The sequence below is a fragment of the Ornithorhynchus anatinus genome, chromosome 1, assembly GCF_004115215.2.
Source record: "Ornithorhynchus anatinus isolate Pmale09 chromosome 1, mOrnAna1.pri.v4, whole genome shotgun sequence".
Lineage (NCBI taxonomy): Eukaryota > Metazoa > Chordata > Mammalia > Monotremata > Ornithorhynchidae > Ornithorhynchus > Ornithorhynchus anatinus.
In genome coordinates this window covers 181,743,305-181,768,887 of record NC_041728.1, presented here as the reverse complement: position 1 = coordinate 181,768,887, position 25,583 = coordinate 181,743,305, and the positions used below count along the sequence as shown (strand labels likewise).

The 25,583-nt window shown below is 68.0% G+C and overlaps 2 protein-coding genes across 3 annotated transcripts in view; one reads left to right on the top strand and one right to left on the bottom strand.

Annotated features, from left to right (window-relative positions):
- Positions 1–16,453, top strand: part of GLB1L (galactosidase beta 1 like) — a 19,456-nt gene extending 3,003 nt beyond the window's left edge. Inside the window, exons 3-16 of one of the 2 annotated variants that reach the window (XM_029064297.2) lie at positions 935–1,085; positions 2,430–2,490; positions 3,385–3,479; positions 6,150–6,324; positions 7,167–7,225; positions 9,313–9,434; positions 9,975–10,015; positions 10,116–10,234; positions 13,365–13,439; positions 14,462–14,551; positions 14,644–14,757; positions 15,584–15,715; positions 15,826–16,035; positions 16,148–16,453. In XM_029064297.2, coding sequence (XP_028920130.1) covers positions 935–1,085; positions 2,430–2,490; positions 3,385–3,479; positions 6,150–6,324; positions 7,167–7,225; positions 9,313–9,434; positions 9,975–10,015; positions 10,116–10,234; positions 13,365–13,439; positions 14,462–14,551; positions 14,644–14,757; positions 15,584–15,715; positions 15,826–16,035; positions 16,148–16,375 — 1,672 coding nt within the window. In that variant the 3' untranslated portion in view covers positions 16,376–16,453. The remainder of the gene's footprint in view (positions 1–934; positions 1,086–2,429; positions 2,491–3,384; positions 3,480–6,149; positions 6,325–7,166; positions 7,226–9,312; positions 9,435–9,974; positions 10,016–10,115; positions 10,235–13,364; positions 13,440–14,461; positions 14,552–14,643; positions 14,758–15,583; positions 15,716–15,825; positions 16,036–16,147) is intronic. The other variant, XM_029064305.2, reaches the window with a different exon arrangement.
- On the bottom strand, positions 16,445–25,583 carry ANKZF1 (ankyrin repeat and zinc finger peptidyl tRNA hydrolase 1). The gene is made up of 13 exons (XM_039914887.1): positions 25,570–25,583; positions 24,501–24,762; positions 24,260–24,362; positions 22,100–22,293; positions 20,964–21,076; positions 20,739–20,886; positions 19,200–19,428; positions 18,968–19,108; positions 18,559–18,872; positions 18,169–18,404; positions 17,309–17,636; positions 16,738–16,805; positions 16,445–16,646 (listed from the first exon to the last, which is right to left on the bottom strand). The coding sequence occupies exons 1-13, from the start codon at positions 25,581–25,583 to the stop codon at positions 16,445–16,447; spliced, it is 2,352 nt and encodes a 783-aa protein (XP_039770821.1).

Below are 25,583 nucleotides of genomic sequence, written 5' to 3'. Positions count from 1 at the left end.
TCAGCAGGTCATTAGGACCAAGCAGCGTGCCTTAGTGGAAAGAGCCCGCGCTTGAGAGTCAGAGGTCATCGTCGTCATCATCATCATCATCATCATCATCATGATGTTGGTATTTGCTAAGCGCTCACTGTGCCAAGCACTGTTCTAAGCGCTGCGGTAGGCCACACGGGGCTCCCAATCTTCATCCCCATTTTCCAGATGAGGTCACTGAGGCCCAGTGAAGTGACTCGCCCGGGATAACGCATGGGTTCGAATCCCGGCTCTGCCCCCTTGTCAGCTGTGTGACCTCGGGCGAGTCACCTCGCGTCTCTGGGCCTCGGTTCCCTCATCTGGAAAATGGGGACCGAGGCCGGGAGCCCCCCGGGGGCCAATCCGATGGCCTCGTATCCCCTCCAGCGCTTAGAAGAGTGCTCGGCCCCTAGTGAGCGCTTATCGAATGCCATCATTAACAAATTCGCCCGAACGAACAAGGGAATGAATGAAGAGCCCCAAAGGGGTCCAGACAGCGTCCCCTGCATCCGTCCCCCCCAGCCTCCGCCCCCTCACCCGGGTGACACCCAGTGAGGGCCCAACAGGTCCCACCGACTCCCTCTGGACCGTCAGCGCCTCGGGGGCGGGGAACGCGTCCGTTTAGCGTCGTCCTGGCCTCTCCCGAGCGCTTAGCACGGGGCTCGGCGCCCGGCTCGGATAGAATCCGACCGACCTCCGTCGGTCCGTCTCCCCCGATTAGCCTGAGCGCCCGGCGGACGGCGGGGACCGTCTCTATCTGTTACCCATCGGTCCATTCCGAGCGCTCAGTCCAGCGCTCCGCACACGGTGAGCGCTCGATAAATACGACTGAATGAGACGAGAGAAGGGCGGCCGGCGGGCGAGCGCCCCGCCCCGCCGACCGCCCCCCCCCTCCCCCGCGCCCCGTCAACCCTCCGTCCTCCAGCTACGTCCCCTGGAATTACCACGAGCCGCGGCCCGGGGTCTACGACTTCGCCGGCGAGCGGGACCTGGAGGCCTTCCTGGAGGCGGTGGCCGCCGAGGGGCTCTTGGTCATCCTCAGGCCGGGACCCTACATCTGCGCCGAGTGGGAGATGGTGAGGACGACGCGGGGGCTCGGAGCGCTCGCTCGGTACGGTCCACTTGTGGGAAGCGGCGTGGCTCAGTGGAAAGAGCCCGGGGTGGGAGTCGGAGGCCGTGGGTCCGACTCCCGGCTCTGCCACTCGGCAGCTGTGGGACTGTGGGCGGGTCACTTCTCTGGGCCTCAGTTCCCTCATCCGTCAAACGGGGATTAACTGGGAGCCTCACCTGGGACGACCCGACGACCCCGGATCTCCCCCAGCGCTTAGAACGGTGCTCGGCACATCGGAAGCGCTTAACAGATACCGACATCATCATTATCATGATTATCAATCAGTGCAGTTGAACGGACGCAGTGCTCTGAACACCAGAAGCGCTTGCTACAACTGAATGAATGAATGAATGCAGTGCTCTGCATACTGTGAGCGTTCAATAAATACAATCGAATGAATGAACGCAGTGCTCTGCACACTGGAAGCACTTACTACAGTTGAATGAATGAATGCGGTGCTCCGCACACAGTAAGAGCTCAATACAATTGAACGAATGAAGGAAGGAATGAATGCAGCGCTCTGCGCACCGTAAGCGTTCAATAAATACAATTGAATGAATGAATGAATGAATGCAGCGCTCTGCACACGGGAAGCGGGCTTTGGAGTCAGAGGTCATGAGTTCGAATCCCAGCTCTGCCACTTGTCAGCTGTATGACTGTGGGCACGTCACTTAACTTCTCTGGGCCTCAGTGACCTCATCTGTACAATGGGGATGAAGACTGTGAGCCTCACGTGGGACAACCTGATTCCCCTGTGTCTACCCCAGCGCTTAGAACAGTGCTCTGCACATAGTAAGCGCTTAACAAATACCAACGTTATTATTATTATTACAAGTCAATGAATGAGTGAATGAATGAATGAATGAATGCGGCGCTCCGCACACAGTAAGAGCCCAACAGATACAACCGAAGGAATGAATCAGAGCGCTTACCGCGGGCCAGACGCCGTACCGAGCGCCGGGGCGATACCAGTTTATGGGGCCGGACCCGGTCCCCGTCCCCCGCGGGGCTCCCGGTCTCACCCCCCCGCATCTGACAGACGAGGGAACCGTGGCGGAGACGAGCGAAGCGACTCGTCCGAGGTCAGGCGGCGGGGATCAGAACCCAGACCCTCCCGACTCCCCCCGAGGCGCCCCCGGCCGTAGACGGGAAGCCCCTCGCGGGTCAGGGAGCGCGTCGGCCTCGGGCGCCCGGTGAGCCCCGGAGAGGGACGGCCGATTGGATTTGCGCCGCGGGTTCTCACCGTCTCTCCCCCCCCCGCCCCGTGTCTCTCTGCATCTCTCCACGTGGGCCGGCGTCTCCGGCTCAGGGGGGTCTCCCGTCCTGGTTGCTGCGCAAGGCCGACGTCGTCCCGAGGACCTCCGATCCGGGTGAGTGGACGGATGCGGGGGGAGCCTGTCTGGACCCCACGGGGCCCGCTCGGTCATTCGTCCGTTCATTCGACCGCTGGGGGCGGGGAGAGGGGGGGTAACGAGGTGCTCGGGTAGCCCCACGTGGGGGTCCCGGTCTCCATCCCCCTTTTCCAGATGAGGTCACCGAGGCCCGGTGACCAAAGTCACACAACTGACGGGTGGCAGAGCAGGGATGAATAATAATGCCGACGGTTTCACCGTCGGCCGTGCGACCGCGGGTGAGTCGTTCCGCTTCTCTGGGCCTCGGTCGCCTCAGCCGTCAAATGGGGATGAAGACCGGGAGCCCCACGGGGGACATGATAACGTTGGTAATCGTTACGCGCTTACTAGGTGCAGGGCACTGTTCTAAGCGCTGGGGGATACGAGGTGACGAGGTTGTCCCACGTGGGGCTCACAGTTTTAATCCCCGTTTGACAGATGAGGTCACCCAGGCACCGAGAAGCGACCTGCCCAAGGTCACGCGGCGGAGCCGGGATTCGAACCCGTGACCTCCGACTCCCAAGCCCGCGCTCTTTCCACTGAGCCGCGCTGCCGCTCACGATGGCCCCGTCTCTCCCCCCAGCGCTTAGAACGGGGCTCTGCCCCTAGTAAGCGGTTCGAATCCCGCCTCGGCCACTCGTCAGCTGCGGGACTGTGGGCGAGTCACTTCACTCCTCCGGGCCTCGGTTCCCTCATCTGGAAAATGGGGATTGACTGTGAGCCTCACGTGGGACGACCCGATTCCCCCGCATCCCCCCCGGCGCTTAGAACGGTGCTCTGCACATAGTAAGCGCTTAACAGGTCCCGACGTTATTATTAACACGCACCCTCAGCGTTATGACCGTTATTAATTAACCCGCTCGCCCCCGGCAGACTTCCTGGACGCCGTGGACGCCTGGTTTCACGTCCTGCTGCCGAAGGTTCGGCTGCACCTGTACCAAAACGGAGGAAACATCATCAGTGTGCAGGTGGCGGGGACCCCGGGGGGCCGGGGGCCGGGGGAGGAGGAGGAAGGGGGGGCGAAGAAGGGGGCGCGCGCCCTGTTGCTCCCCCTTCCCCACCTTCTTCCCCCCGTCAGCGATCCGCCCTACTTATCCGTCGCGCTTACTGCGTGCGGAGCCCCGGTCTAAGCCCTTGGACAGGACGTTCTGACAATATAACCGCCAGTCACTGGTATTTATTGAGCGCTTACTGCGTGCCGAGCACCGTGCTCAGTGTCTGGGAGAGGACAGTCTGACGGTAACAGTAATAATGACGACGGTATCTGTTAAGCGCTTACTGTGCGCGAAGCACCGTTCTAAGCGCTGGGGGGATACGAGGTCATCGGGGTGTCCCACGTGGGGCTCCCGGTCTTCGTCCCCATTTGACAGACGGGGGAACCGAGGCCCGGAGAAGTGAAGGGACTGGCCCGAAGTCACACAGTTGGCAAATACCAACATTATCATTATTATTATTATTATTATTAAGCGGCGGAGCGGGGACTGGAACCCGTAATAATAATAACGATGGCATTTGATAAGCGCTTACGATGTGCCGAGCACCGTTCTAGGCGCTGGCGAGGATACGAGGTGATCGGGTTGTCCCCCGTGTGGCTCCCAGTCTTCATCCCCATTTTACGCAGGGGTTAACCGAGGCCCAGAGAAGTGAAGCGACTTGCCCGAAGTCACCCGGCTGCCAAGTGGCGGAGCCGGGATTCGAACCCACGACCTCTGACCCCCAAGCCCGGCCTCTTGCCACTGAGCCCCGCTGCTTCTCAGTATAACAGTGTAACAGGCAGTCAGTCAATCGTATTTACTGAGCGCTTACTGTGTGCAGAGCCCTGTACTGAGCGCTTGGGAGAGGACATTCTAACAATATTACAGTCGGTCAATGGTATTTATTTAATAACAACAATAATAATAATAATGTCGGTATTTGTGAAGCGCTTACTAGGTGCAGAGCACCGTTCTAAGCGCTGGGGGAGACCCAGGGGAATCAGCTTGTCCCCCGTGGGGCTCCCGGTCTTCCTCCCCATTTTCCAGATGAGGTCCCTGAGGCCCAGAGAAGCGAAGTGACTCGCCCACGGTCCCACAGCTGCCAAGTGGCAGAGGCGGGATTCGAACTCGTGACCTCTGACTCCAAAGCCCGTGCTCTTTCCACTGAGCCACGCTGCTTCTCCAGTTAGCGCTTACTGTGTGCAGAGCACTAGACTCGGTGTCTGGGAGAGTTGGCTACGACGGTAGAACTGTCCATCAATCATTATCTGTCGCTAAACTGTCCATTCCAAGCGCTCGGTACAGTGAATGAATGAATATTTACTGAGCACTTCCCGCGTGCAGAGCACTTTTCTAAGCCCTTGGGAGAGAAAAATCTAACAATATAAGAGTCAATCATACTTACTGAGTATGATTACGGGCTTTGGAGTCAGAGGTCATGAGTTCGAATCTCTGCTCTGCCACTTGTCAGCTGTGTGACTGTGGGCGAGTCACTCAACTTCTCCGCGCCTCAGTTACCTCAGCTGTCAAATGGGGATTAAGACCGCGAGCCCCACGTGGGGCATCCTGATTCCCCCGCGTCTACCCCAGCGCTTAGAACGGTGCTCGGCACGTAGTAAGCGCTTAACAGATACCAACGTTATTATGATTACTGAGTGCTTATTGTGTGCAGAGCCCTGTACTAAGCGCTTGGGAGGGAGAAACCTAACGATGTAACAGTGAGTCGGTGGTATTTATTAAGCGCGTACTCTGTGCAGAGCACCGGACTCAGAGTTTGGAAGAGTAGGACACACAAAATATAACGGGCAGTCGTATTTACTGAGCGCCTACCGTACTACGTGCAGAGCCCCGGACTACGGTCTAGGGAGAGGAGAATCTATCAGTATGTCAGTCGACTGTATTTACTGAGCGCTTCTTTTGAGCCAGATGCTGAGTAGGGCGGCTCAGCGGAAAGAGCCCGGGCTTGGGAGGCGGAGGCCGTGGGTTCGGATCCCACCTCCGCAGCCGTGTGACCGCGGGCGAGTCAACTCACTTCTCCGCGCCTCCGTTCCCTCACCCCGTCAAATGGGGACGAAGACCGGGAGCCTCACGCGGGACGACCCGATGACCCCGGATCTCCCCCGGCGCTTAGAACGGTGCTTGGCCACGTAGTGGCAGCGTGGCTCAGGGGGAGGAGGCCGGGCTTGGCAGTCAGAGGTCGTGGGTTCTAATCCCGGCTCTGCCCCTTGTCTCCTGCGTGGCCTTGGGGCGAGTCGCTTCACTTCTCCGTGCCTCCGTCACCTCGGCTGTAAAATGGGGATTGAACTGGGAGCCCCCCGTGGGACAACCCGATGAGCTCGTATCTCCCCCGGCGCTTACAACGGCGCTCGGCGCGCAGTAAGCGCTTAACAAATACCACAGTTACTCATTGTTATCATTAGTAAGCACTTCGTAAATACCAGCATCGTTACTATCATTACATAAATAAGAGGTCAGAGGCGGACGTGAGTGGGAAGCGGGGCGGGGAAGGGGGACGAAGAAAGGGAGCGGGGCGGGGAGACGCAGGAGGGAGCGGGAGAAGAGGAGGGGAGGGCGCGGTCGGGCCCGCGGCGAGGCTCTAAAGTGGGGGGAGTCCATCCATCCCTGGCGTCCTAAGCGCCGCGGGCCTCCCCCCCGCCGCCGTAGGTGGAGAACGAGTACGGCAGCTACTGGGCCTGTGACGCTTCGTACCTGCGGCACGTGTCGGGGCTGTTCCGGGCCGTGCTGGGGGAGGGCGTCCTGCTCTTCACCACCGACGGCCCCTCCGGCCTGCGCTGCGGCACCCTCCGGGGACTCTTCGCCACCGTGGACTTCGGGCCAGGTCCGTCCCCCTCCGGCCCCCGCTCCCGCCGTGTCTCCTTCCATCGCGGGCGTGGCTTCGGCCCTCCCTTCGAGCGCGTCTCCCGAGCGCTGTGGCTGGGGGCGGGCCGCCGGACCCGGCGCCTGGGAGCGTCCGACACCAACGGGCCGTCTTGGGGGGGGGGGGCGGACGTTAGCGGAGATCGAAAGCGGCGCGGCTCGGTGGGAAGAGCACGGGGTTGGGAGTCGGGGGGTCATGGGTTCGGATCCCGGCTCCGCCCCCCCCCCCCGTCAGCCGGGTGGCCGTGGGCGAGTCGCTTCACTTCTCTGGGCCTCGGTGACCTCGTCTGAAAAACGGGGACGAAGACCGCGAGCCTCCCGGGGGACCAGCTCGTCAATAACGGTGGTATCTGTTAAGCGCTCGCTATGTGCAGAGCGCTGTCCTAAGTGCCGGGGGGGAAACGAGGTGATCAGGTTGTCCCACGGGGGGGGGGGGGGGGGGCCTCACGGTCTTCACCCCCATTTTGCAGACGAGGAAACCGAGGCAAAGAGAAGTGAAGCGACTGGCCCAAAGTCACCCAGCTGACCAGTGGGGGAGCTGGGATTTCAACCCACGACCCCCGTCTCTCCCCCAGCGCTCGGAACGGCGCCCGGCACCTAGCGAGCGCTTAACGGAGACCGACCGACGTTATCATTAAACACGTCGGTCCCAGTGCTCTGCCCGCGGTAGGCGCTCCAGAAATGCCGCTGAACGAACGAAGCGCCAGCCCCACAGCGAGCCGAGGGCGGAGGGCCGGGCAGGGGGTGGCCCCGGCGCGGGTGCCCACGACCCCCTCTCCCGTCCCCGCCCTCCTCTCGTCGCAGGCGACAACATGACGGAGGCCTTCGCCCTGCAGAGGGAGTACGAGCCCAACGGGCCGCTGGTGAGGGGGCGAGGGGGACGTCGGGCGCTTAGCGCGAGCGGCCCGGGGGGCCGGGGATCCGCCGGGAGACCCCCGGGCGAGTCGCTTCCCTTCTCCGGGCCTCCGTCGCTTAAACGGGGGTGAAATCCGAAATCCAAGATAGATCGTGGGGTTCGTTAAGCGCTGCGCCGAGCACCGCCCTAAGACCGACGTCGGTATCCGTTAAGCGCGCGCCACGTGCCGAGCACCGCTCCGAGCGCCGGGGGAGACCCGGGGTCATCGGGTCGGCCCCCGTGAGGCTCCCGGTCTTCATCCCCGTTTCCCAGATGAGGTCACGGAGAAGCGAAGTGACTTGCCCACAGTCGCCCAGCTGACGAGGGGCAGAGCCGGCATTCGAACCCATGACCTCCGACTCCCAAGCCCGGGCTCTCTCCGCTGAGCCGCGCCGCTTCTCTGAGCGCCGGGGGATACGGGGTGATCGGGTCGTCCCCCCCCGGGAGGCTCCCGCTCCTCGGCCCCATTTGACAGAGGGGGGTCACTGAGGCCCACTGAAGTGACTCGCCCACGGTCACACGGCCGACAGGCGGCGGAGCCGGGATTAGAACCCGTGACCTCCGAGTCCCAAGCCGAGCCGCGGCTGCTTCTCTGCAGCGCCGTGAGCCCCCGCTTGGGAGGGGAATTGTGTCCAATTTGATTTTTCGTGTCCACCCCGGAGGTTACAACCGCGCCCGGGACGGTGACGGTATTTAGGCGCTTACTACGTGCCGGGCACTTTACTGAGCGCCGGGGGGGGGGCTGGATGAGGGCAAACCGAGTTGAGTAAGCGCTTAACAGAGGCCACCGTTCTCCATTCACTCCTCCGGTCGTCTTTTATGGAGCGCTTTCTGCGTGCGGAGCACTGGACTGAGCGCTTGGGAGGGGACAAGACCACCACAGACGGTGGTATTTAATAGAGGAGCGGCAGGCTCGGGCGAGTCCCTTCGCTTCTCCGGGCCTCGGTTCCCTCCTCTGGAAAACGGGGATCGAGACCGGGAGCCCCACGAGAGCCGGGGACCGGGTCCGACCCGCCGCGCCTGCGGCGCGGCGGCCGGGCTCGGGAGTCGGAGGTCGCGGGTTCCGACCCCGGCTCCGCCGCCCGTCTGCTGCGTGACGTCGGGCCCAGCCGCTTCCCCGCTCGGGGCCTTCCGTGACCTCGTCTGGAAAATGGGGACCGTGAGCCCCACGGGGGCCAACCTGCTGACCCCGTGCCTACCCCGGCGCTTAGAACAGCGCCTGGCACGGAGGGAGCCCTTGACGAGTACCACCGTTACCGGTTATCGTCATCGTCGTCCATCGGCCGGCGGTTAGGAGAGCGCCTGGCGCACGCTAAGGGCTTCACCCACGCCATCCTTACTATTCAGTAGTATTTACCGAGCGCCCACTCTGTGCAGGGCACCGGACTGAGCGCTTGGAGCGGACAGTTCGGCAACAGACAGAGAGGCTCCCCGCCCGCCGACGGGCTCACGGTCGAATTATTGTCGATCCCGGTGCTCGGCACACAGGACGCGCTTCTCCAACCCCACAGTCATCACGGGGTCGAGAAGCGGCAAGAGCCCGGGCTGGGGAGGCGGAGGTCGTGGGTTCCGATCCCCGCACCGCCACCTGTCTGCTGTGTGACCTCGGGCGGGTCGCTTCGCCTCTCTGGGCCTCGGTGACCTCCTCTGGGCCAATGGGGGTTCAAAAAACGTGAACCCCACGGGGGACAACCTGCTGAGCCTGTATCTCCCCCGGCGCTTAGAACAGAGCTCTGCGCGTAGTCAGCGCTGAACAGATACCATAATTCTTCTTCTCGTTAACGAAACGGTCAACGGAAAGAGCCCGGGCTCCGCCCCTCGTCAGCCGGGTGACGGCGGGCGAGTCGCTTCGCTGGGCCTCAGTTCCCTCATCTGTCAAATGGGGATGAAGACCGGGAGCCTCCCGTGGGACGACCCGATGACCCCGCGTCTCCCCCGGCGCTCCGCACGTAGGAGGCGCCGCACCAATACCGTAATTCTCACTGTTAACGACGGGAGCGGGGCCGGGCCTTCCCTTCCCTTCCCTTCCCGCCGTCTCCCTCCGGTCCTCTCCAGGTCAACTCGGAATACTACACGGGCTGGTTGGATTACTGGGGATCCCCCCACTCGACGGGCGACGCCGCCGCCTTGGCCCGCGGGCTGGAGGCCATGCTGACCCTGGGGGCCAGCGTCAACATGTAAGCGGCCGGCGGCGGGACGCGGGGCGACCCCCGGCTCCCCGTCCCCTCGGGGGAGCGGCGCGGCGCCAGGAGCCCGGCCTCGGGAGTCAGAGGTCGTGGGTTCCGATCCCGGCTCCGCCCCGTCAGCCGCGTGACCGTGGGCGGGTCGCTTCGCTCCTCCGGGCCTCGGCGGCCTCATCCGGAAGACGGGGATGGAGACCGGGAGCCTCCCGCGGGACGGCCCCATCTCCCCGCATCTCCCCGGGGCTCCGCGCGTAGTAAGCGCTCGATCACCCGTCGCCATCCTCTCCGCGGGTAGTAGCGTCGGTATCCGTTGAGCGCTCCCTGTGTGCCGGGCGCCGTCCTGAGCGCCGGGGGGCGGGGGGGGGGGGGAGGCTCACCGGTAACCCCCATTTGACAGACGAGGTCCCTGAGGCCCAGAGAAGGGACTCGCCCAGAGTCACCCAGCTGACGAGGGGCGGAGCCGGGAGTCGAACCCATGACCCCCGACTCCCAAGCCCGGGCTCTCTCCACTGAGCCACGCCGCTTCCCGTGCAGGTACATGTTCCACGGAGGCACCAACTTCGGCTACTGGAACGGTGAGGCGGGGGGCCGCGCCGGGGGCGGGTGGGCGGGCTCCCCGTGCCCCCGCCCGCCGAGGGGGTCCCCGAACCCGGCCCCTCCCGCCCCCCCGCCCAGGCGCCGACCTGAAGCAGAGCTACCTGCCCGTCACCACCAGCTACGACTACGACGCCCCGCTGAGCGAGGCCGGCGACCCCACCGACAAGCTCTACGCCCTGCGCGGCGTCATCGCCAAGGTGACGTCGCCACGACGGGCCCGCGGTCTAATCGGGGGGAGACGGACGGCAGGGCGGAACAGAGACGGACACGAGATCGAGATCGATGATGGTAATGACGTCGGTGCTCGGCAAGCGCTTACTACGTGCGGAGCGCCGTCGGAGATAGGGAAGCGGCGCGGCTCAGCGGAGAGGGGCCGGGCTCGGGGGTCGGGGGGCCGTGGGTTCCAATCCCGGCTCTGCCACTTGGCAGCCGGGTGACTGTGGGCGAGTCGCTTCTCCGGGCCTCAGTGATCTCGTCTGGAGATAACAATGATGATGTCGGTATCTGTTAAGCGCTTCCTATGTGCACAGCGCTGTTCTGAGCGCTGGGGGAGATAGAGAAGCGGCGCGGCTCGGCGGCAAGAGCCCGGGCCTGGGAGTCGGAGGTCTCGGGGTCCGATCCCGGCTCCGCCGCTCGTCAGCTGTGGGACCGTGGGCCAGTCGCCTCGCTTCTCTGGGCCTCAGCGACCTCGTCCGTAAAATGGGGATGGAGCCTCACGTGGGACCACCTGCTGACCCTCTATCCCCCCCCGGCGCTTAGAACGGTGCTCGGCACAGAGCGAGCGCTTAGCGAGTACCAACGTCATACGGGGCCATCAGATTGTCCCCCGTGGGGCTCCCGTTTTTCAATCCCCATTTTTCCAGATGAGGTCACTGAGGCCCAGAGAAGTGAAGTCACCCGCCCAAGGTCACACGGCAGACGAGCGGCGGAGGCGGGACTAGAACCCACGACCTCTGACTCCCCAGCCCAGGCTCTTGCCACTGAGCCGCCCGGCCTCTAGGGAATGTGTCTGTTGAACATGCGTGCGTGTGTAAATATATATATATAGATAGATAGATAGATAGATAGATGCGTGTGTGTGTGTGTACACGCGTGTGTCTGTTGAAATAGATATATATAAAATAATAATGGTATCTGTAAAGTGCTTACTATGTGCAGAGCACCGTTCTGAGCGCTGGGGTGAAGACAAGGTCATCAGGTCATCCCCCGTGGGGCTCCCGGTCCTCATCCCCATTTTACGGGTGAGGTAGCCGAGGCACACAGAAGTGAAGTGACTTGCCCGAAGTCACACAGCTAAGCGGCGGAGCCAGGACGATGCTAATGACGTCGGTATTTGCGCAGCGCTTACTACGTGCAGAGCGCTGAGGATTCCAAGCGCCGGGGGAGATCCAGGGTCATCGGGTCGTCCCACGTGAGGCTCCCGGTCTTCGCCCCCGTTTTCCAGACGAGGGAACTGAGGCGCGGAGAAGCGAAGCGGCTGGCCCGCAGTCGCGCAGCTGAGCGGGGGCAGAGCCGGGATTGGAACCCGTGACCTCTGACTCCCAAGCAGCCCGGGCGCTTTCCCCTGAGCCAGGCTTGAATTGGATCGTATTTACCAAGTGCCTGCCGTGTGCAGAGCGCTGTTCTGCTTGCTCCCTTCTGGCCCGGGAGCCCGTCGTCGGGTAGGGATCGTCTCTGTGGCCTGACTGGACTCTTGAAGCGTTTAGTACAGCGCTCCGCAGGCACTAAGCGCTTAATAAATACGATCGACGGAGCGGCTGCCGAGCGCCTAAGTGCATCCATGCGTCTGTGTGACCACGCGTTTTTTCGTTGGTGTTTGTTAAGCGCTCATTATGCGCCAGACACCGTTCTAAGCGCTGGGGCGGATCCACACGGGGCTCCCAGCCTTCCTCCCCATTTCCCAGTTGAGGGAACCGAGGCCCAGCGAAGCGAAGCGACCCGCCCCAGGTCCCCCCGGCAGGCCGGGGCGGAGCCGGGATTGGAACCCGGGCCCTTCCGACCCCCAGGCCGGGCTCCACCCACTAGGCCACGCCGCTCGCGTGGGCGGGGAGCGGCGCCTCTGCCCTCTCCGGCCCGTTGTCCTCCCGCCGACGCTCGGTACGCCGCGGGCGCTCGGTAAAGCAGCCTGGCTCAGCGGAAGGAGCCCGGGCCGGGGAGTTCGTTCTATAGCGTTTATTACCAATGATAACGTCGGTATCTGTTAAGGGCTCACTATGTGCCGAGCACTGTTCTAAGCGCTGGGGTGGACACGGGGGGATCGGGTCGTCCCACGTGGGGCTCACGGTCTTCATCCCCGTTTTACGGATGAGGTGACCGAGGCACCGAGAAATTAAGCGACTCGCCCCAAGTCACCCAGCTGACAAGCGGCAGAGCCGGGGTTCGAACCCGTGACCTCTGACTCCGAAGCCCGTGCTCTCTTCCACCGAGCCACGCTGCTCCTCTATTGAGCGCTCACAATGGGCAGAGCACTGTACTAAGCGCTCGGAACGGACAGATCGGTCACAGATAGAGACGGTCCCCCGCCCTCTGACGGGCTCACGGTCCGATCGGGGGAGACGGACGGACGAGGGCGACGGCGACGAATAGAATCGGGGGGAGTCAGAGGTCGTGGGTTCTAATCGGCGGAAGCAGCGCGGCTCCGTGGAGAGAGCCCGGGCTTGGGAGTCAGAGGTCATGGGTTCGGATCCCCGCTCGGCCCCTTGTCGGCTGTGTGACCTTGGGCAAGTCAGTTAACTTCTCAGGGCCTCAGCGACCTCATCTGGAAAATGGGGAGGAAGACCGTGAGCCCCACGTGGGACGACCCGATTCCCCCCGGGTCTCCCCCGGCGCTTAGAACGGTGCTCGGCCCGTAGCGAGCGCTTAACGGCTACCCACGTCATTATTATTCAAACGTGTAAAATACCGCGGTCTTTTTAAAAGGGGGGGGTGAAGACTCTGAGCCCTATGTGGGACGACACGATCACCCCGTACCTCCCCCAGCGCTCAGAACAGCGCTCGGCCCACGGTAAGCGCTTAACAGATATCAACGGCCTCGCTATCGTCCCGCCTCCGCCGCCCGGGCGACTTCGGGCCACTCACTTGACCTCTCTGGGCCTCACTCCCCTCATCCGTTAGACGGGGTCGAAGACCGGGAGTCCTAAGCGGGGCGACCCGATGACCCCGGATCTCCCCCCGGCGCTGAGAACAGGGCCGGGCACACGGTGAGCGCTTCCCAAGCACCGACACGACCGTTATCATCATCGAAGGCCGTCGGCGGACGGGGGGGGGAGGGAAGGGGATTGGAGCTGGACTCCGGACGTCCGCCCCTCTCACCGCACGTGATTTCAGTTCCAGCCCGTGCCCCTGGGGCCGATGCCCCCGCCGACTCCCAAGATGACCTTCGGGCCCGTGACCCTGACGCCCGTAAGGTTTCCCCCACCCCAAACTCCCCCCCGCCCCTCGGAATGAGAAAGATAACCGGGTCATCCGGTAGGCGCCTACTAGGGGCCGGGGACCGGGCCGCGCCCCCGACGGACCCCCGCGGATGGGGGTGGGACACGGTCTCCCGGCCCCATTCCGCGGAGGTGGGAGCCGAGGCCCCCGGGGAAGGGAAGCGACCCGCCCGAGGTCGGCCGGCGGCGGGGGCGGGATCGGAACCCAGGTCTTCGGACTCCCGGGGCCCGGGCTCCGCACGCCGCTTCCCGGCGGCCCCGTGGCTCGGTGGAGAGAGCCCGCGCTGGGGAGGCGGAGGTCGCGGGTTCCGATCCCGGCCCCGCCGCTTGTCGGCCGGGTGACCCCGGGCAAGTCGCTTCTCCGCGCCTCAACTGTAAAATGGGAAGACCGCGAGACTCACGCGGGACAAGCTGATCACCCGGTATCCTCCCCAGCGCTCAGAACAGTGCTTTGCACGTAGTAAGCGCTTAACAAATGCCGTCGTCATTATTAAACCCCCCCCCCCCCCCCCCCCGCCGACTCCCCTCTGAGGCGCCTAGTAATTATGGTATCGGTGAAGCAGCGCGGCTCAGTGGCAAGAGGCCGGGCTTGGGAGTCGGAGGTCGTGGGTTCGAATCCCCGCTCCGCCACTTGTCAGCCGTGCGACCGCGGGCGGGTCGCTTCACTTCTCTGGGCCTCGGTGACCTCATCTGGAAAATGGGGACGAAGAGCGGGAGCCCCACGGGGGACGACCCGAGGACCCCGGATCTCCCCCAGCGCTCGGAACGGTGCCCTGCACGTAGTAAGCGCTTAACGAAGATGAAAACGATTATTAGGCCTCAATCCCCTCATCTGTAAAACCCCGGGAGCCCCACGGGGGACGGGGACGGCGTCCCTCCCGATTTGCTCGCGTCCACCCCGGCGCCCGGCCCGGGGCCCGGCCCGGAGTCGGCGCTTCCCAGATAGCCCGATCATCACCGTCGTCACGCCCCCGCCGCTCCGGTCCCCTCCAGGTCGGAGCGCTGACCGACTTCTTGGACCTCCTGTGTCCTTCGGGCCCCCTCCGCGTCCCCCGGCCTCTGCCCTTCGAGGCCGTCAAGCAGGTGAGGGGAAGGGGGCGGGCCGGGGCGGGGCGGCCTCCCGGCCTCCACGCGGGCCCGAGCCGGACCGGCCTCCCGTCCCCGTCTCCCCCCAGGACCGGGGCTTCCTGCTGTACAGGACGCGGCTCCCCCGGAGCCTGCCGCGGCCGACTCCGCTCCGGGCGCCCGACGGGGGCGTCCGCGACCGGGCCTACGTCCTGCTCCAGGGGGTGAGGACGCCCCCGGCCCCTCTCGCCTCATCCCCCGTCTCCTCTCCCTCCCTCCGCTCCGCTCCGCGTCCGCTCGACCTCCCCGCCGCTCCCCGCCGCGGTCCCGACTTGCCTCCGCCGGCCGCGTCGCTCCTCTGCCAAGACGTTCGTTGGGGGTCACGTCTCCCCGTTCCTCGAGACCCTCCAGGGGTCCCCCGTCCGCCGGAAACCCGTCGCCGGCGGCTTCGGGGGCGTCCGTCGGGTCGCCTCCTCCTCCTCCGGCCCGCACGCTCCGCTCGTCTCGCGCCGCCCTCCTCCCCGCCCCTCCGTCTCATCCGCCTCGCCGTCGGCCGGACCGCCCTCCCTCCTCAGATCCCACAGACGACGCCCCTCCCCGCCCGAGGCCCACCTCCTCCCGGTGGCCTTCCCTGACCGCGCCCTCCTTTCCTCTTCTTCCCCCGTCGCCCCGACCCGCTCCCTTTCTTCGCCCCCCGCCCCCCCGGCCCCCGGCCCCGCGGCACCCGCGGCACCCGCGTCCCTCTCCGCGGCATCTATCCATTTCTACTCGCGTCCGCCTCCCCCTCTAGACCGTCAGCCCCTCGGGGGCGGGGAACGTTGTCTGCTTCTCCTCGTCGTCGTCGTCGTCGTCCTCTCCCGCGCGCTCGGACCGGCGCTCCGTAGGCGCCCGGTTGGCGCGCCCGACCGAAGCGTCTCGCTCCGCCCCCGGCCCGGAGGCCCGCCGGGTTCCTCCGGCCCGCTCGCGGCCGCGGTACGACCGAGTCGGGGTCGGTGGGGCGGCGGGGGAGGGGGGAGGCGTCCGACGGCAGTCCCTCCCCCGCCCCCCCAGGCGTACCGAGGCGTGCTAGAACGGGACGGGGAGGGCGTCCTGCTGCTGAAGGGCGAGGAGGGAGCCGTGCTGGACCTGCTCGTGGAGAACATGGGGCGCATCAGCTTCGGGGCCAACGCCAGCGATTTCAAGGTCGGGGGGCCCCCCGGGCCCGGGGAGGGCGGATGGCCCACGGGGGAGGCCGGGCGCGGGGGTGGGGGCGCCGCCGGGCAACCCCCGGGTCCATCCGTGTCCCCCTCCAGGGCCTGACGGGCCCCCCGGTCCTCGGGGGGGCCGCGCTCGCCGACTGGCTCCTCTTCCCCCTGGACCCCGACTCCCTGGTCCGCTCGGGCCGGCCCCCCGCCGGGGCCTCGCCGCGGGCCCCCCGGCCCGGCCCCGCCTTCTACACCGTCCGTTTCCTCCTCCCCGGCCCGGCCCGGGACACCTTCCTCTACCTCCCCGGATGGACCAAGGTACGGGGCGGGGGCGGGGCGGCGGGGGGGGGCGCGGCGACGAGACGGGGGCCGGCGGCGGGCGGGAGGGGGGTCGGGGGTCCGACCGGCTCCCCTCTCCCCTCCGCCCCAGGGCCAGGTGTGGATCAACGGGTTCAACCTGGGCCGCTACTGGCCGGCCCGAGGCCCGCAGCGGTCGCTCTTCGTGCCCGGCCCCCTGCTCCGGGGGCGGGGGGCCGCCAACACCCTGACGCTGCTGGAGCTGGAGGCCCCCTCCCCCCGCCTCCAGGCCCTCTTCCTGGACCGGCCCGCGCTCAACGGGACCGCCGCCCGCCCGAGGCGCAGGACGGAGGCCGGGTGACCGAGGCCGGGAGGCCGGGCGGCCGGGGGCGACCGGGCCGGCCGTCGCGACGTCCGACTTTATCTGCCATTAAAAAGGCGGGCGGAGCCCCCCGTCCCCTCCCGGCGGAGCCTCCGTCCCCTCTGCGCCGGGCCGGGGGCCGGCGGGTCGGGGGGCCGCCCGGCCCGAGCCCCGGCGGTGCTCCTGGAGGCAGCGGGTGGAGCAGGAGGGGGAGTCGTGGCGGCGGAAAGGCGCCGGGCCCGGCGGGGAGAGGCCGCAGCCCCGGCGGCGCCTGCCACGGAAGGGGGGACGGTCGGGGGGGGGGGGACCGGCGGACGGACCCCCGGCGCTCCCGCCTCCCCCGGCCCGCCCCCCGCACGTACCCCGCGTCGGCCGGGGCCGGGCCGGGCCGCGCCGCGGCGGCCAGACGCTTCTCCGCCGCTACCGCTCTCTGGGGAGGGGGACGGCCTTAGCGTCACGATAACGGTGACGGCGACGGTCTACCGGGCGCCTCCCCCGTGCCGAGCACTCTCCCAAGCGGCGACGGCCGCGCCGAGCCGTCCCCCGGGGGCCTCGCCGTCTTCGTCCCCGTTTCGAAGACGAGGCCACCGGGGCGCGGAGAAGCCAAGGGGCCTGCCCGGGGCCGCACGGCGGACGGGCGGGGGAGCCGGGAGCGGAACCCGGGACCTCTCGGTTCCCGGCCCGGCGCTCTACCCGCTACGCCGCCGTCGTCACCGTCGTTAGCGACGGTGAGAATGATGACGAGCTATTTGTTAGGCGCCCCCCCGGGCGCCGGGCGCTCTCCTCGGCGCCGAAGCAAACGGGGGTCGGACACAGTCCCCGTCCCTCCCGGGGCTCACAGTCTCCGTCCCAGGTGAGGGAACCGAGGCCCGGAGAAGCGGAGGGCCCCGCCCCGGCCCGCCGGGCGGCGGAGGCGGGACTAGAACCCGCGACCCGGCGACTCCCGGAACCGCGGGTAGGGCGGGCGTCTCCGCGGGACCTCCCGGCCGCCCGGGCCCGGCGCGGCCTCCTCACCTTCTCGCGGTCGCTGAGGGCGGCAAACGCCCGCCGCTCCTCCTCCTCCCGCCGGTCCCGCTCCTCCCGCTCCCGCCGCCGCCGGGCGGCCTGCCGGGCCTCCGTTTCCGCCGACGGCGGGCCCGGCACCTGTCGGGCGGTGGGTGGCGGGGGGAGGGGGCGGTGAGGAGAAGAAGGTGCGGCGAGATCCCGGGGAGGAAGGCCCCGGGCCCGCCCCCCCCCCCCCCCCCCGATGCTAAGGGGGTACCTAAGTGCTCGGCACAGCGCTCGGCACACGGTGGGCGCTCGCACGGCCCGGCGGCGAGAGCCCGGGCTTGGGGGTCAGGGGACGAGGGTCCCGATCCCGGCTCCGCCGCCCGTCTGCCGCGCGACCTCGAGCGGGTCACTTCTCTGAGCCTCGGCGACCTCCTCTGGGACACGGGGATGAAGACCGTGAGCCCCACGGGGGACGGCCCGATCACCTTCCATCCCCCCCGGCGCTTAGAACGGCGCTCGGCCCATAGGGGGCGCTTAACGGATGCCATCGTCGTTTACTATTATTACCCCGGCGCTCAGAGCGGCGCTCGGCCCCTAGCGAGCGCCACGATCCCCAACGGATGCCCCGACCGTTATTAAGCACTTAATAACTGCGCAGAGCAGCGGGGCAGAGACGGGTCATTCCGGTCGGACCCGGTCCCCGTCCCCCCGCCGTGGGGCTCCCGGTCTTCACCCCCATCTCTCGGCTGGGGAAACCGAGGCCGCCCAGCGGACGAGCGGCGGAGCGGGGACGAGAAGCCGGCTCGGCGGGCGGCGGCCACGGGGCCGGGCGGCTCACCTGGGCCCGCGCGCGGTCGAAGGCGTCGGGCCGCTCCCCCGAGAATCTGCGGGACACGTTTCGGGTGGATTTATCGGCGGCGACCGCGTAGGGGGCTCGGCCCCGGGCGTCCCCGGGAGGGGCGGAGGGGCCGTCTGGACCGCCGCCCCGGGCCCCCCCGGCCCCTCCCGGCCCCCCCGCCCGCTCGGCCCCTCGCCCGACCTGGCGGCGGGATCGGCTCCGGCCTCCGGCAGCAGGCGGACGACGGGGGGGCCTCCCGGCGGCGGCGGCCGCGTGGGGCAGGGTGGAGCGGCCGGGGCCCGGGGGGGCGTTCAGGAGGGCCCCCACCCGGCGGGCCGCGTGCGGGGCGGCCCACGGCCCCCTCCCCGGGGGGCGGCGGGGCGGAGGGGGGCCCGTCCGCCTCGCCGGGAGACCCCGGGGCCCCGTCCCCCTCGCCGGGAGACCCCGGGGGCCCGTCCCCCTCGCCGGGAGCCCGGTCGGCGTCGACGGCGCGGGCCCGGGGCTTCGGCCGTCGTCGCCGCCTGCGGGGGAGCGCCACCTCGAACTCCCGCAGCTCCAGGGTCCCCAGCGTCACCTCCACCAGCTCCAGGGCCTCGGGCGGGCGGCTCTCTTCTCCGCCGCACTCTGACCGCGGGCACGGGGAGACGGGGGATGGAGGGCCCGCGGGGGAGAGGGAGGGAGGGAGGGAGGGAGGGAGGGAGGACCGGCCGGTCGGTCGGGGAGGAGGGAGGACCGGGCGGGTCTGGGACCCCGGGGGTACGCACCGGTCCGCTCGGGAGTCTCCGCCGCCTCCGGGAGGGCCGCCTCCGGGGTCTTCCCGCCGGCCGCCTCCCCCTCCCGCGGCCCCCGCGCCTTCCGGCTCCTCCGGGGGCCGGCGGCCGGGGCGGGCCGCCGCGGGTCCTCGTCTGGCACGGGGCGGGAGCGCGGTCGGCCCGGCCGGCCGCGGGGGGGGCCGGGGGGCCGCGCCGGGGGGGTCGGGGGGGGGGGGTGGCTCACCGTGGACGTCCAGCGCGGCCAGGGTCCGGAGCACGCGCAGCCCCTCGCGGAAGGTGGGCCGCCGGGCGGCGATGGGGATGTCCCAGAGGCGGGGGTCTCGGCGCCGCAGGGGCGCCCCGCGCTCCCCGAAGAACGGGCCGCGGCCTCGCCGGGGGGTCCGCGGCGGCACCGTGTCCGCCTCCTCCGGGGCCCCCGCCCGGCCCGGCCCGGCCAGGAGCTCCCGCGCCTCCTGCGGGGGTGGGCGCGTTTATGGAGCGCTCCCCGGGGGCAGAGCCCCGGACCCAGCGTTCGGGAGAGGGGGCAGACCGCGGTAGAAGCGGAGCGGCCCGCCGGCAAGAGCCCGGGGCGGAGGTCGTGGGTTCTAATCCCGACCGCGCCGCTCGTCTGCCGTGGGACCCGGAGCGAGTCGCCTCGCCGCTCTGGGCCTCGGCGACCTCATCCGGAAAATGGGGACGGAGACCGCGAGCCCCACGCGGGGCGGCCCGATGACCCCCGTATCCGCCCCGGCGCTCGGCGCGTAGCAGGCACCTGACGTATACCGTCGTCACCGCTACTGTTACTGCGACGGTAGAACGATGATAATTTTCTGCTACCTGTCCGGCGCTCGCTACGCGCCAAGCGCCGTTCTAAGCCCCGAGGTCGACACGAGCTAACCGGGGACATGACGGCCACAGTAATCGGCGCGGTATTTAAGCGCCTGCTGTGTGCCAGGCGCCGTTCTGGGCGCTGGGGTGGAGACGAGCAAACGGGGTTGGACCCGGTCCCCGTCCCCCGCGGGGCTCGCGGTCTCGGTCCCCATTTTACCCACGAGGGAACTGAGGCCCGGAGCGGTGAAGTGACTCGCTCAGGGTCCCACGGCAGACGGGTGGCGGAGTCGGGATTAGGACCCGCTCTGCTTCTCCGGGCCTCAGTCTCCTCATCTCGGAAGCGGGGACGAAGAGCGGGAGGCCCCCGGGGGGGGGGCGGGGACCGTGTCCGACCTGATCAACGGGATATCGGGGTCGAAGAGCAGCCGGGGGCGGGACGGGGACCAGAACCGGAACCTCCGACCTCCTGCCTCCCGGGACCCACTGCGTGAAGCAGCGTGGCTCGGTGGCGAGAGCCCGGGCTTTGGGGTCAGAGATCACGGGTTCGAATCCCGGCTCGGCCACCCGTCAGCTGTGTGACTTCGGGCGAGTCGCTCAACTTCTCGGTGCCTCGGTTATCTCATCTGTAAAACGGGGATGAAGACCGGGGGCCCCACGCGGGACGACCTGATTCCCCCGGGTCTGCCCCAGCGCTCAGGCCAGCGGTCGGCGCGTAGCGAGCGCTTAACAGGAACTCCATCGCGGCGCTTCTAAGGGGCCGATATTCATCTATCCGGTCGTACTCGGTGAGCGCTGACCGGCTGCGGAGCCCCCGGGAGAGGACGACACGGCGACCAAACGGCCGCGTCCCCTGCCCACGACGGGCTGCCGGTCCCGGGGGGGGGTGGGGGGGTGGCGGGGGGCGGCGGGAGGCGAAAGCGACGAGGGAGAGGTCCGGGGAGGGGGCTCTCACCTCGCAGAGGGCGGCCTCGTTGTAGCGCCTGAGGGAGGCCCCGGCCGAGCGCGGGGCGGCCCCCCGGGCGTCCCGCGACCCCTGGGCCGTGCCCCGCCGGGCTCGCGCCGCGTACCGGTGCAAGGTCTTGTGGGTCTCCACCTGCCCGCTGCGGCGGGAGAGCGACGGCTGAGCCCCGGGCCGGGCGGACCGGCCCCCCCCGCCCCCGGCGCCCGCCCCGCTCACCTTCTGAAGACGGCGCCGGCAAAATGGCCGGCGGCGGCCATCAGCACCGCGCACACCTTGGGCCCGCCCTGCTCCAGGCGGGCCACCGGATGGTCGCCGCCGCCTTCCCCCTCCTCCTCCTCCTGCGGGGAGAGGCGCCGGGTCAGCGGTCGCGATGACGGCGGCGGTCAGGCGCTTCCTCTGTGCCGAGCGCCGGATCGACCCGCGGGGTCCGGCGGGCGCTCGCTGTGTGCAGAGCACCGTGCCGAGCGCTCGGGAGGGGACGGCGCGACCATCGAGAGTGGCGATCCCGGCCCGCCGCGGGCTCGCGGTCCAGCGGGGGGGAAGCCCACGGACGTCGGTACCGGCCCCGTCCCAGACGGACGGGAGGGCCGGGGCCCGGGGGACAGAGCTGCCGTGTCGGTCGACGGTACGATGATGATAACGCTGGTACTGGCTGAGCGCTCGCTACGTGCGGGGCACCGTTCTAGGCGCTGGGGGAGACACGGGGGAAACAGGTCGTCCCCCGTGGGGCTCCCGGTCTTCATCCCCATTGTCCCGATGAGGTCACTGAGGCCCAGAGAAGGGAAGCGACTCGCCCGCAGTCACCCGGCCGACAAGGGGCAGAGCCGGGAGTCGAACCCGTGACCTCTGACTCCCAAGCCCGGGCTCCTTCCGCTGAGCCGCGCCGCTTGACGATGATAACGATAACGATGGCATCTGTTGAGCGCTTCTTATGCGCCAAGCGCCGTTCTAAGCGCTGGGGGGGATACGAGCTCATCGGGTTGTCCCCCGTGGGGCTCCCAGGCTTCAGCCCCATTTTCCAGACGAGGTGTGACTGAGGCACAGAGAGGCGGCCCGCCCGAAGCCCCGCGGCCGGCGAGCGGCGGAGCCGGGATTAGCACCCACGACCCCCAAGCCCGGGCTCTTCCCGTTGAGCCGCGCCGCTTCCCCCTCCCCCCTCCGGGAGGCCCTCCCGATCGCCCCGGGGGGGGAGGGGGGGGGTGTGCCCAGGAGCGCCTCCGCCACACCGTCCTCTCCGTGCCCTGCCCGGGGCGAGCGCTGGCCGAGCAGGGCGGGGGCGCCGGGCCTCCGCAAGGGACCGGAGGGGCCGCGAAGAGCGGGGGGGACAAGGGGCGGGGGGTGGCGCGACTTGCCCGGCGCGGCCCCAGGAGGCAGCGGAAAGCGGAGAGGAAGCGGCCCCGGGCGTTGCGGAAGAGGACGCGGTGGGGCCGGGTCCCCCGGGGGCGGCCCCCCGGGCCCGGCCCCTCCCCGCCGTCCGACTCCTCCGTCCCCGACTCCTCCGCCGTGGACGTCGAGTCCTCCGACCCGGAGGTGCCGGACACGTCACCTGGGGGGGGCCGAGGGACACGGTGAGGCCTCTCCGCCCCCGCTGCCCGTTCCGCGAACTCGCCGGGCCTCCGGCCGCCGGCCCCCGGCCCGCTCCCGCCTCGAATCCCCCCCCGCCCCCCCGACGCCGACCCTCCCCCGGCTTTAGAGCCTCCCCGGAGGCCCGCCTCCTCCGAGAGGCCTTCCCCGACCGCGCCCTCCTCTCTTCTCCCGCTCCGACTGGCTCCTCCTCCGGTCGGCCCCGCGGCGCGCCTGTCCGGATCCGTCGTCTACCACCTCTCTACGGACGTCGACGTCTGTCTCCCCCCCGGGACCGACAGCTCGTCGCGGACGGGAATCGGTCCGTCGTCACACCGGCCTCTCCCGGGCGTTGGGCGCGGCGCTTCGCGCGCCGTGAGCGCTCGGTAAATACGAACGGACGACCGGCTCCCCGCCCGGGACCCTCCCCCGGCCTCTAGACGGGCTCACCGCGGGGAGGCAACGGGTCCGTCGGACCGCCCTCTCCCCAGCGCTTAGTACGGTGCCCCGCGCACAGCAGACGCTCGGACAGGTCTCTTTCTTCGCCCCGCGGGCCTCCCGGAGGGACAACGGATACGCGACGCCCGCTGCTCAGCCGAGGCAACCGAGGTCCGGAGAGGTAAAGTGACTTGCCCAGGGTCGCCTCTTCTTTCCGGCCCGGAGCGACTCCGCGGACGGACCCCCCCCCCCCCCCCCCTTCGGAACGCCCCCATCCTCCGGCGCGAGGCGGTTCCGGCGCTCAGCACAGCGCTCGGCACACGGGCGGCGCCCGACGGAGGCCGTCGTCATTATCCCGGGATGTGGATCCGGGCAGCTCCCCCGGCGAAGATACGGAAGGGGTTGTTATCGTCGCCTTCTTCCGCGTGGCGGGAGGGCGCGGTCCCACGGTGTCCAGGGAGCAGAACCGGGATTAGAACCCGGGTCCTCGGACTCCCGGGCCCCGACGCCTTCCGCCGGGCCACGCTGCTTCTCGGACCGACTGCCGGCCTCTCTTCCTCTTCCACCTCTTGTCTGCCGGGTGACCCCGGGCGAGTCACTTCCCTTCTCCGGGCCTCAGTTCCCTCATCTGGAAAATGGGGATGGAGGCCGGGAGCCCCCCCCCAGGGGCGGGGACCGCGTCCATCCCGATTAGCTGGGCCCGGCTCACCCCAAGCGCTTAAATAAGAATATGATACGGCCGACCGACGGCCCGGAGGAACGCGCGCGACCGAGAGGCGGCGTGGCCGGGGCCCGGGCCCGGCAGTCAGGAGGACCTGGGTTCTAATCCCGGCTCCGTCACCTGTCTGCTGTGGGACCTTGGGCAAATCGCTTCCCTTTTCTGGGCCTCACTTCCTTCGCCTGTCAAATGGGGACGAAGACTGGGGGCCCCCCGTGGGACGGGGACCGTGTCCAACCTGATGACCGTGTGTCCACCCCAGCGTTTGGAACAGTGCCCGGCGCACGGTAAGCGCTTAACACACGCTATTATCATTATTAGTATTATTCTGTGGGCCCCGGTTCGCTCATCTAATAATAATAATGATGATGATAGTGTCGGTATTTGTTAAGCGCTTCCTATGTGCCGAGCACCGTTCTAAGCGCTGGGGGAGATACGGGGTCATCGGGACGTCCCGGTGAGGCTCACGGTTAATTCCCCTTTTCCAGATGAGGCCACTGAGGCCCAGAGAAGTGAAGTGACTCGCCCACAGTCACCCAGCTGACGAGCGGCAGAGCCGGGAGTCGAACCCGTGACCCCTGACTCCCAAGCCCGGGCTCTTTCCACTGAGCCACGCTGCTTCCTGAGCCCCGGGTGGGACGGGGAGTGAGCGCGGCCCCGTTGGCTTGTATCCACCCCGGTGCTCCGTACACATGGTAAGCGCCTCGCAAATGCCACACGAAATCAGTACGACGGACTGTATTGGGCGGGGGGGGGGGGGCTCCGGCCCCCCGCCGGCCCCCCGGGGTCTCACCTGCTTGAGTCTTCTCCTGGAAGGCGGCGGCGGGCAGGGGCGCCCGGCCCCGCAGGCGCTGCTTGAGGTTGAAGCGATGCCAGTCCAGCTTGTAGTGTTCCCTCTGCCGGGAGGGCGGGAGGGGGCGGGCCGGGGTCAGTTGGCACGGGGCGCCGCCCTCCCCCACCCTCCTTCCCCGCGGCCCCCTCACCCCCACCCGGCCCGGGCACCCGGCCCGGGCACCCGGCCCGGGCACCGTTACCTGATCCCGGCGGTCCCGGAAGGTCTGGGCGCAGGCGGAGCAGAACGTGCGCTCGGAGGAGACCGCGGGGCCCCGGGGGTGCGGGGCGGCCGTGCCCGCGGGATGCCCTGCCCCGTCTGCCCCGTCCCCCGATCCCGGGCACGGCCGCGGGGCGCGGGGAGACGAGGGAGAGAAGCGGGACAAATCAGAAATTCTGCAAAATGTGGATTCAAAGCCGTCAACAATAACAACGTCGGTATTCGTTAAGCGCCGACTCTGCGCGGAGCACCGTTCTCGGCGCCGGGGGAGATTTACAGGGTCATCCGGTGGTCCCCCGTGGGGCTCCCAGTCTTCATCCCCATTTCACAGATGAAGTGAAGCGACTGACCCAAAGCCACTCGGCTGACAGGTGGCGGAGCCGGGATTCGAACCGACGACCTCTGACGCCCAGGCCTGGGCTCTACCCGCTGGGCCACGCTGCCTCCCGCGTAGTGAGGGCTTAACAAGCGCCGTTGATTACCGTTACGATCACAGACACGGTCCCTGCCCACAAAAAGCAATCGGGGAAGGCCTCTTGGCGGATGCGTCACCTCGATCGCCCCTCATTCGTTCATCTGTACTTACTGAGTACCATCCCTCACCCCCCCCGACGATCTGGCCACCTGCCTGCCGCGTGAGGAAAATTTCAGGAAAATTACCCCCATCAGGTCTGAGCTTCCCCACATCACCCCTTCCCCTCCTCGGTGGCAAGAGCCCGGGCTTGGGAGTCAGAGGTCCTGGGTTCAAATCCCGGCTCTGTACTTGTCAGCTGTGCGACTTTGGGCAAGTCGCTTAACCTCTCTGTGCCTCGGGCACCTCATCTGTAAAATGGGGATTGAGACGGTGAGCCCCACACGGGGGACGACCTGACGGCCTCGTATCCTCCCCGGCGCTTAGAACAGGGCTTGGCGCGTAGTAAGGGCTTAACGAATGCCATCGTTACTTTTTATTATTTATTTTCCCATCCTTCCCCGCCGTATCCTCAGAGATCTCCTCCCTCCCCGCAGGTGCCACCCCCTCCCCCTGCGCCTCGGACCCCATCCCCGCTCGCCTTATCGAAACCAT

Coding starts and splice junctions, on each gene's coding strand:
- ANKZF1 (XM_039914887.1), bottom strand. Junction 18,873..18,967: donor GGAGACTCCCGAGCGGACCG/GTGCGTACCCCC, acceptor CTCCCTCCCTCT/CCCCCGCGGGCCCTCCATCC. Junction 16,647..16,737: donor CCGGCCCCGGCCGACGCGGG/GTACGTGCGGGG, acceptor CTTCCGTGGCAG/GCGCCGCCGGGGCTGCGGCC.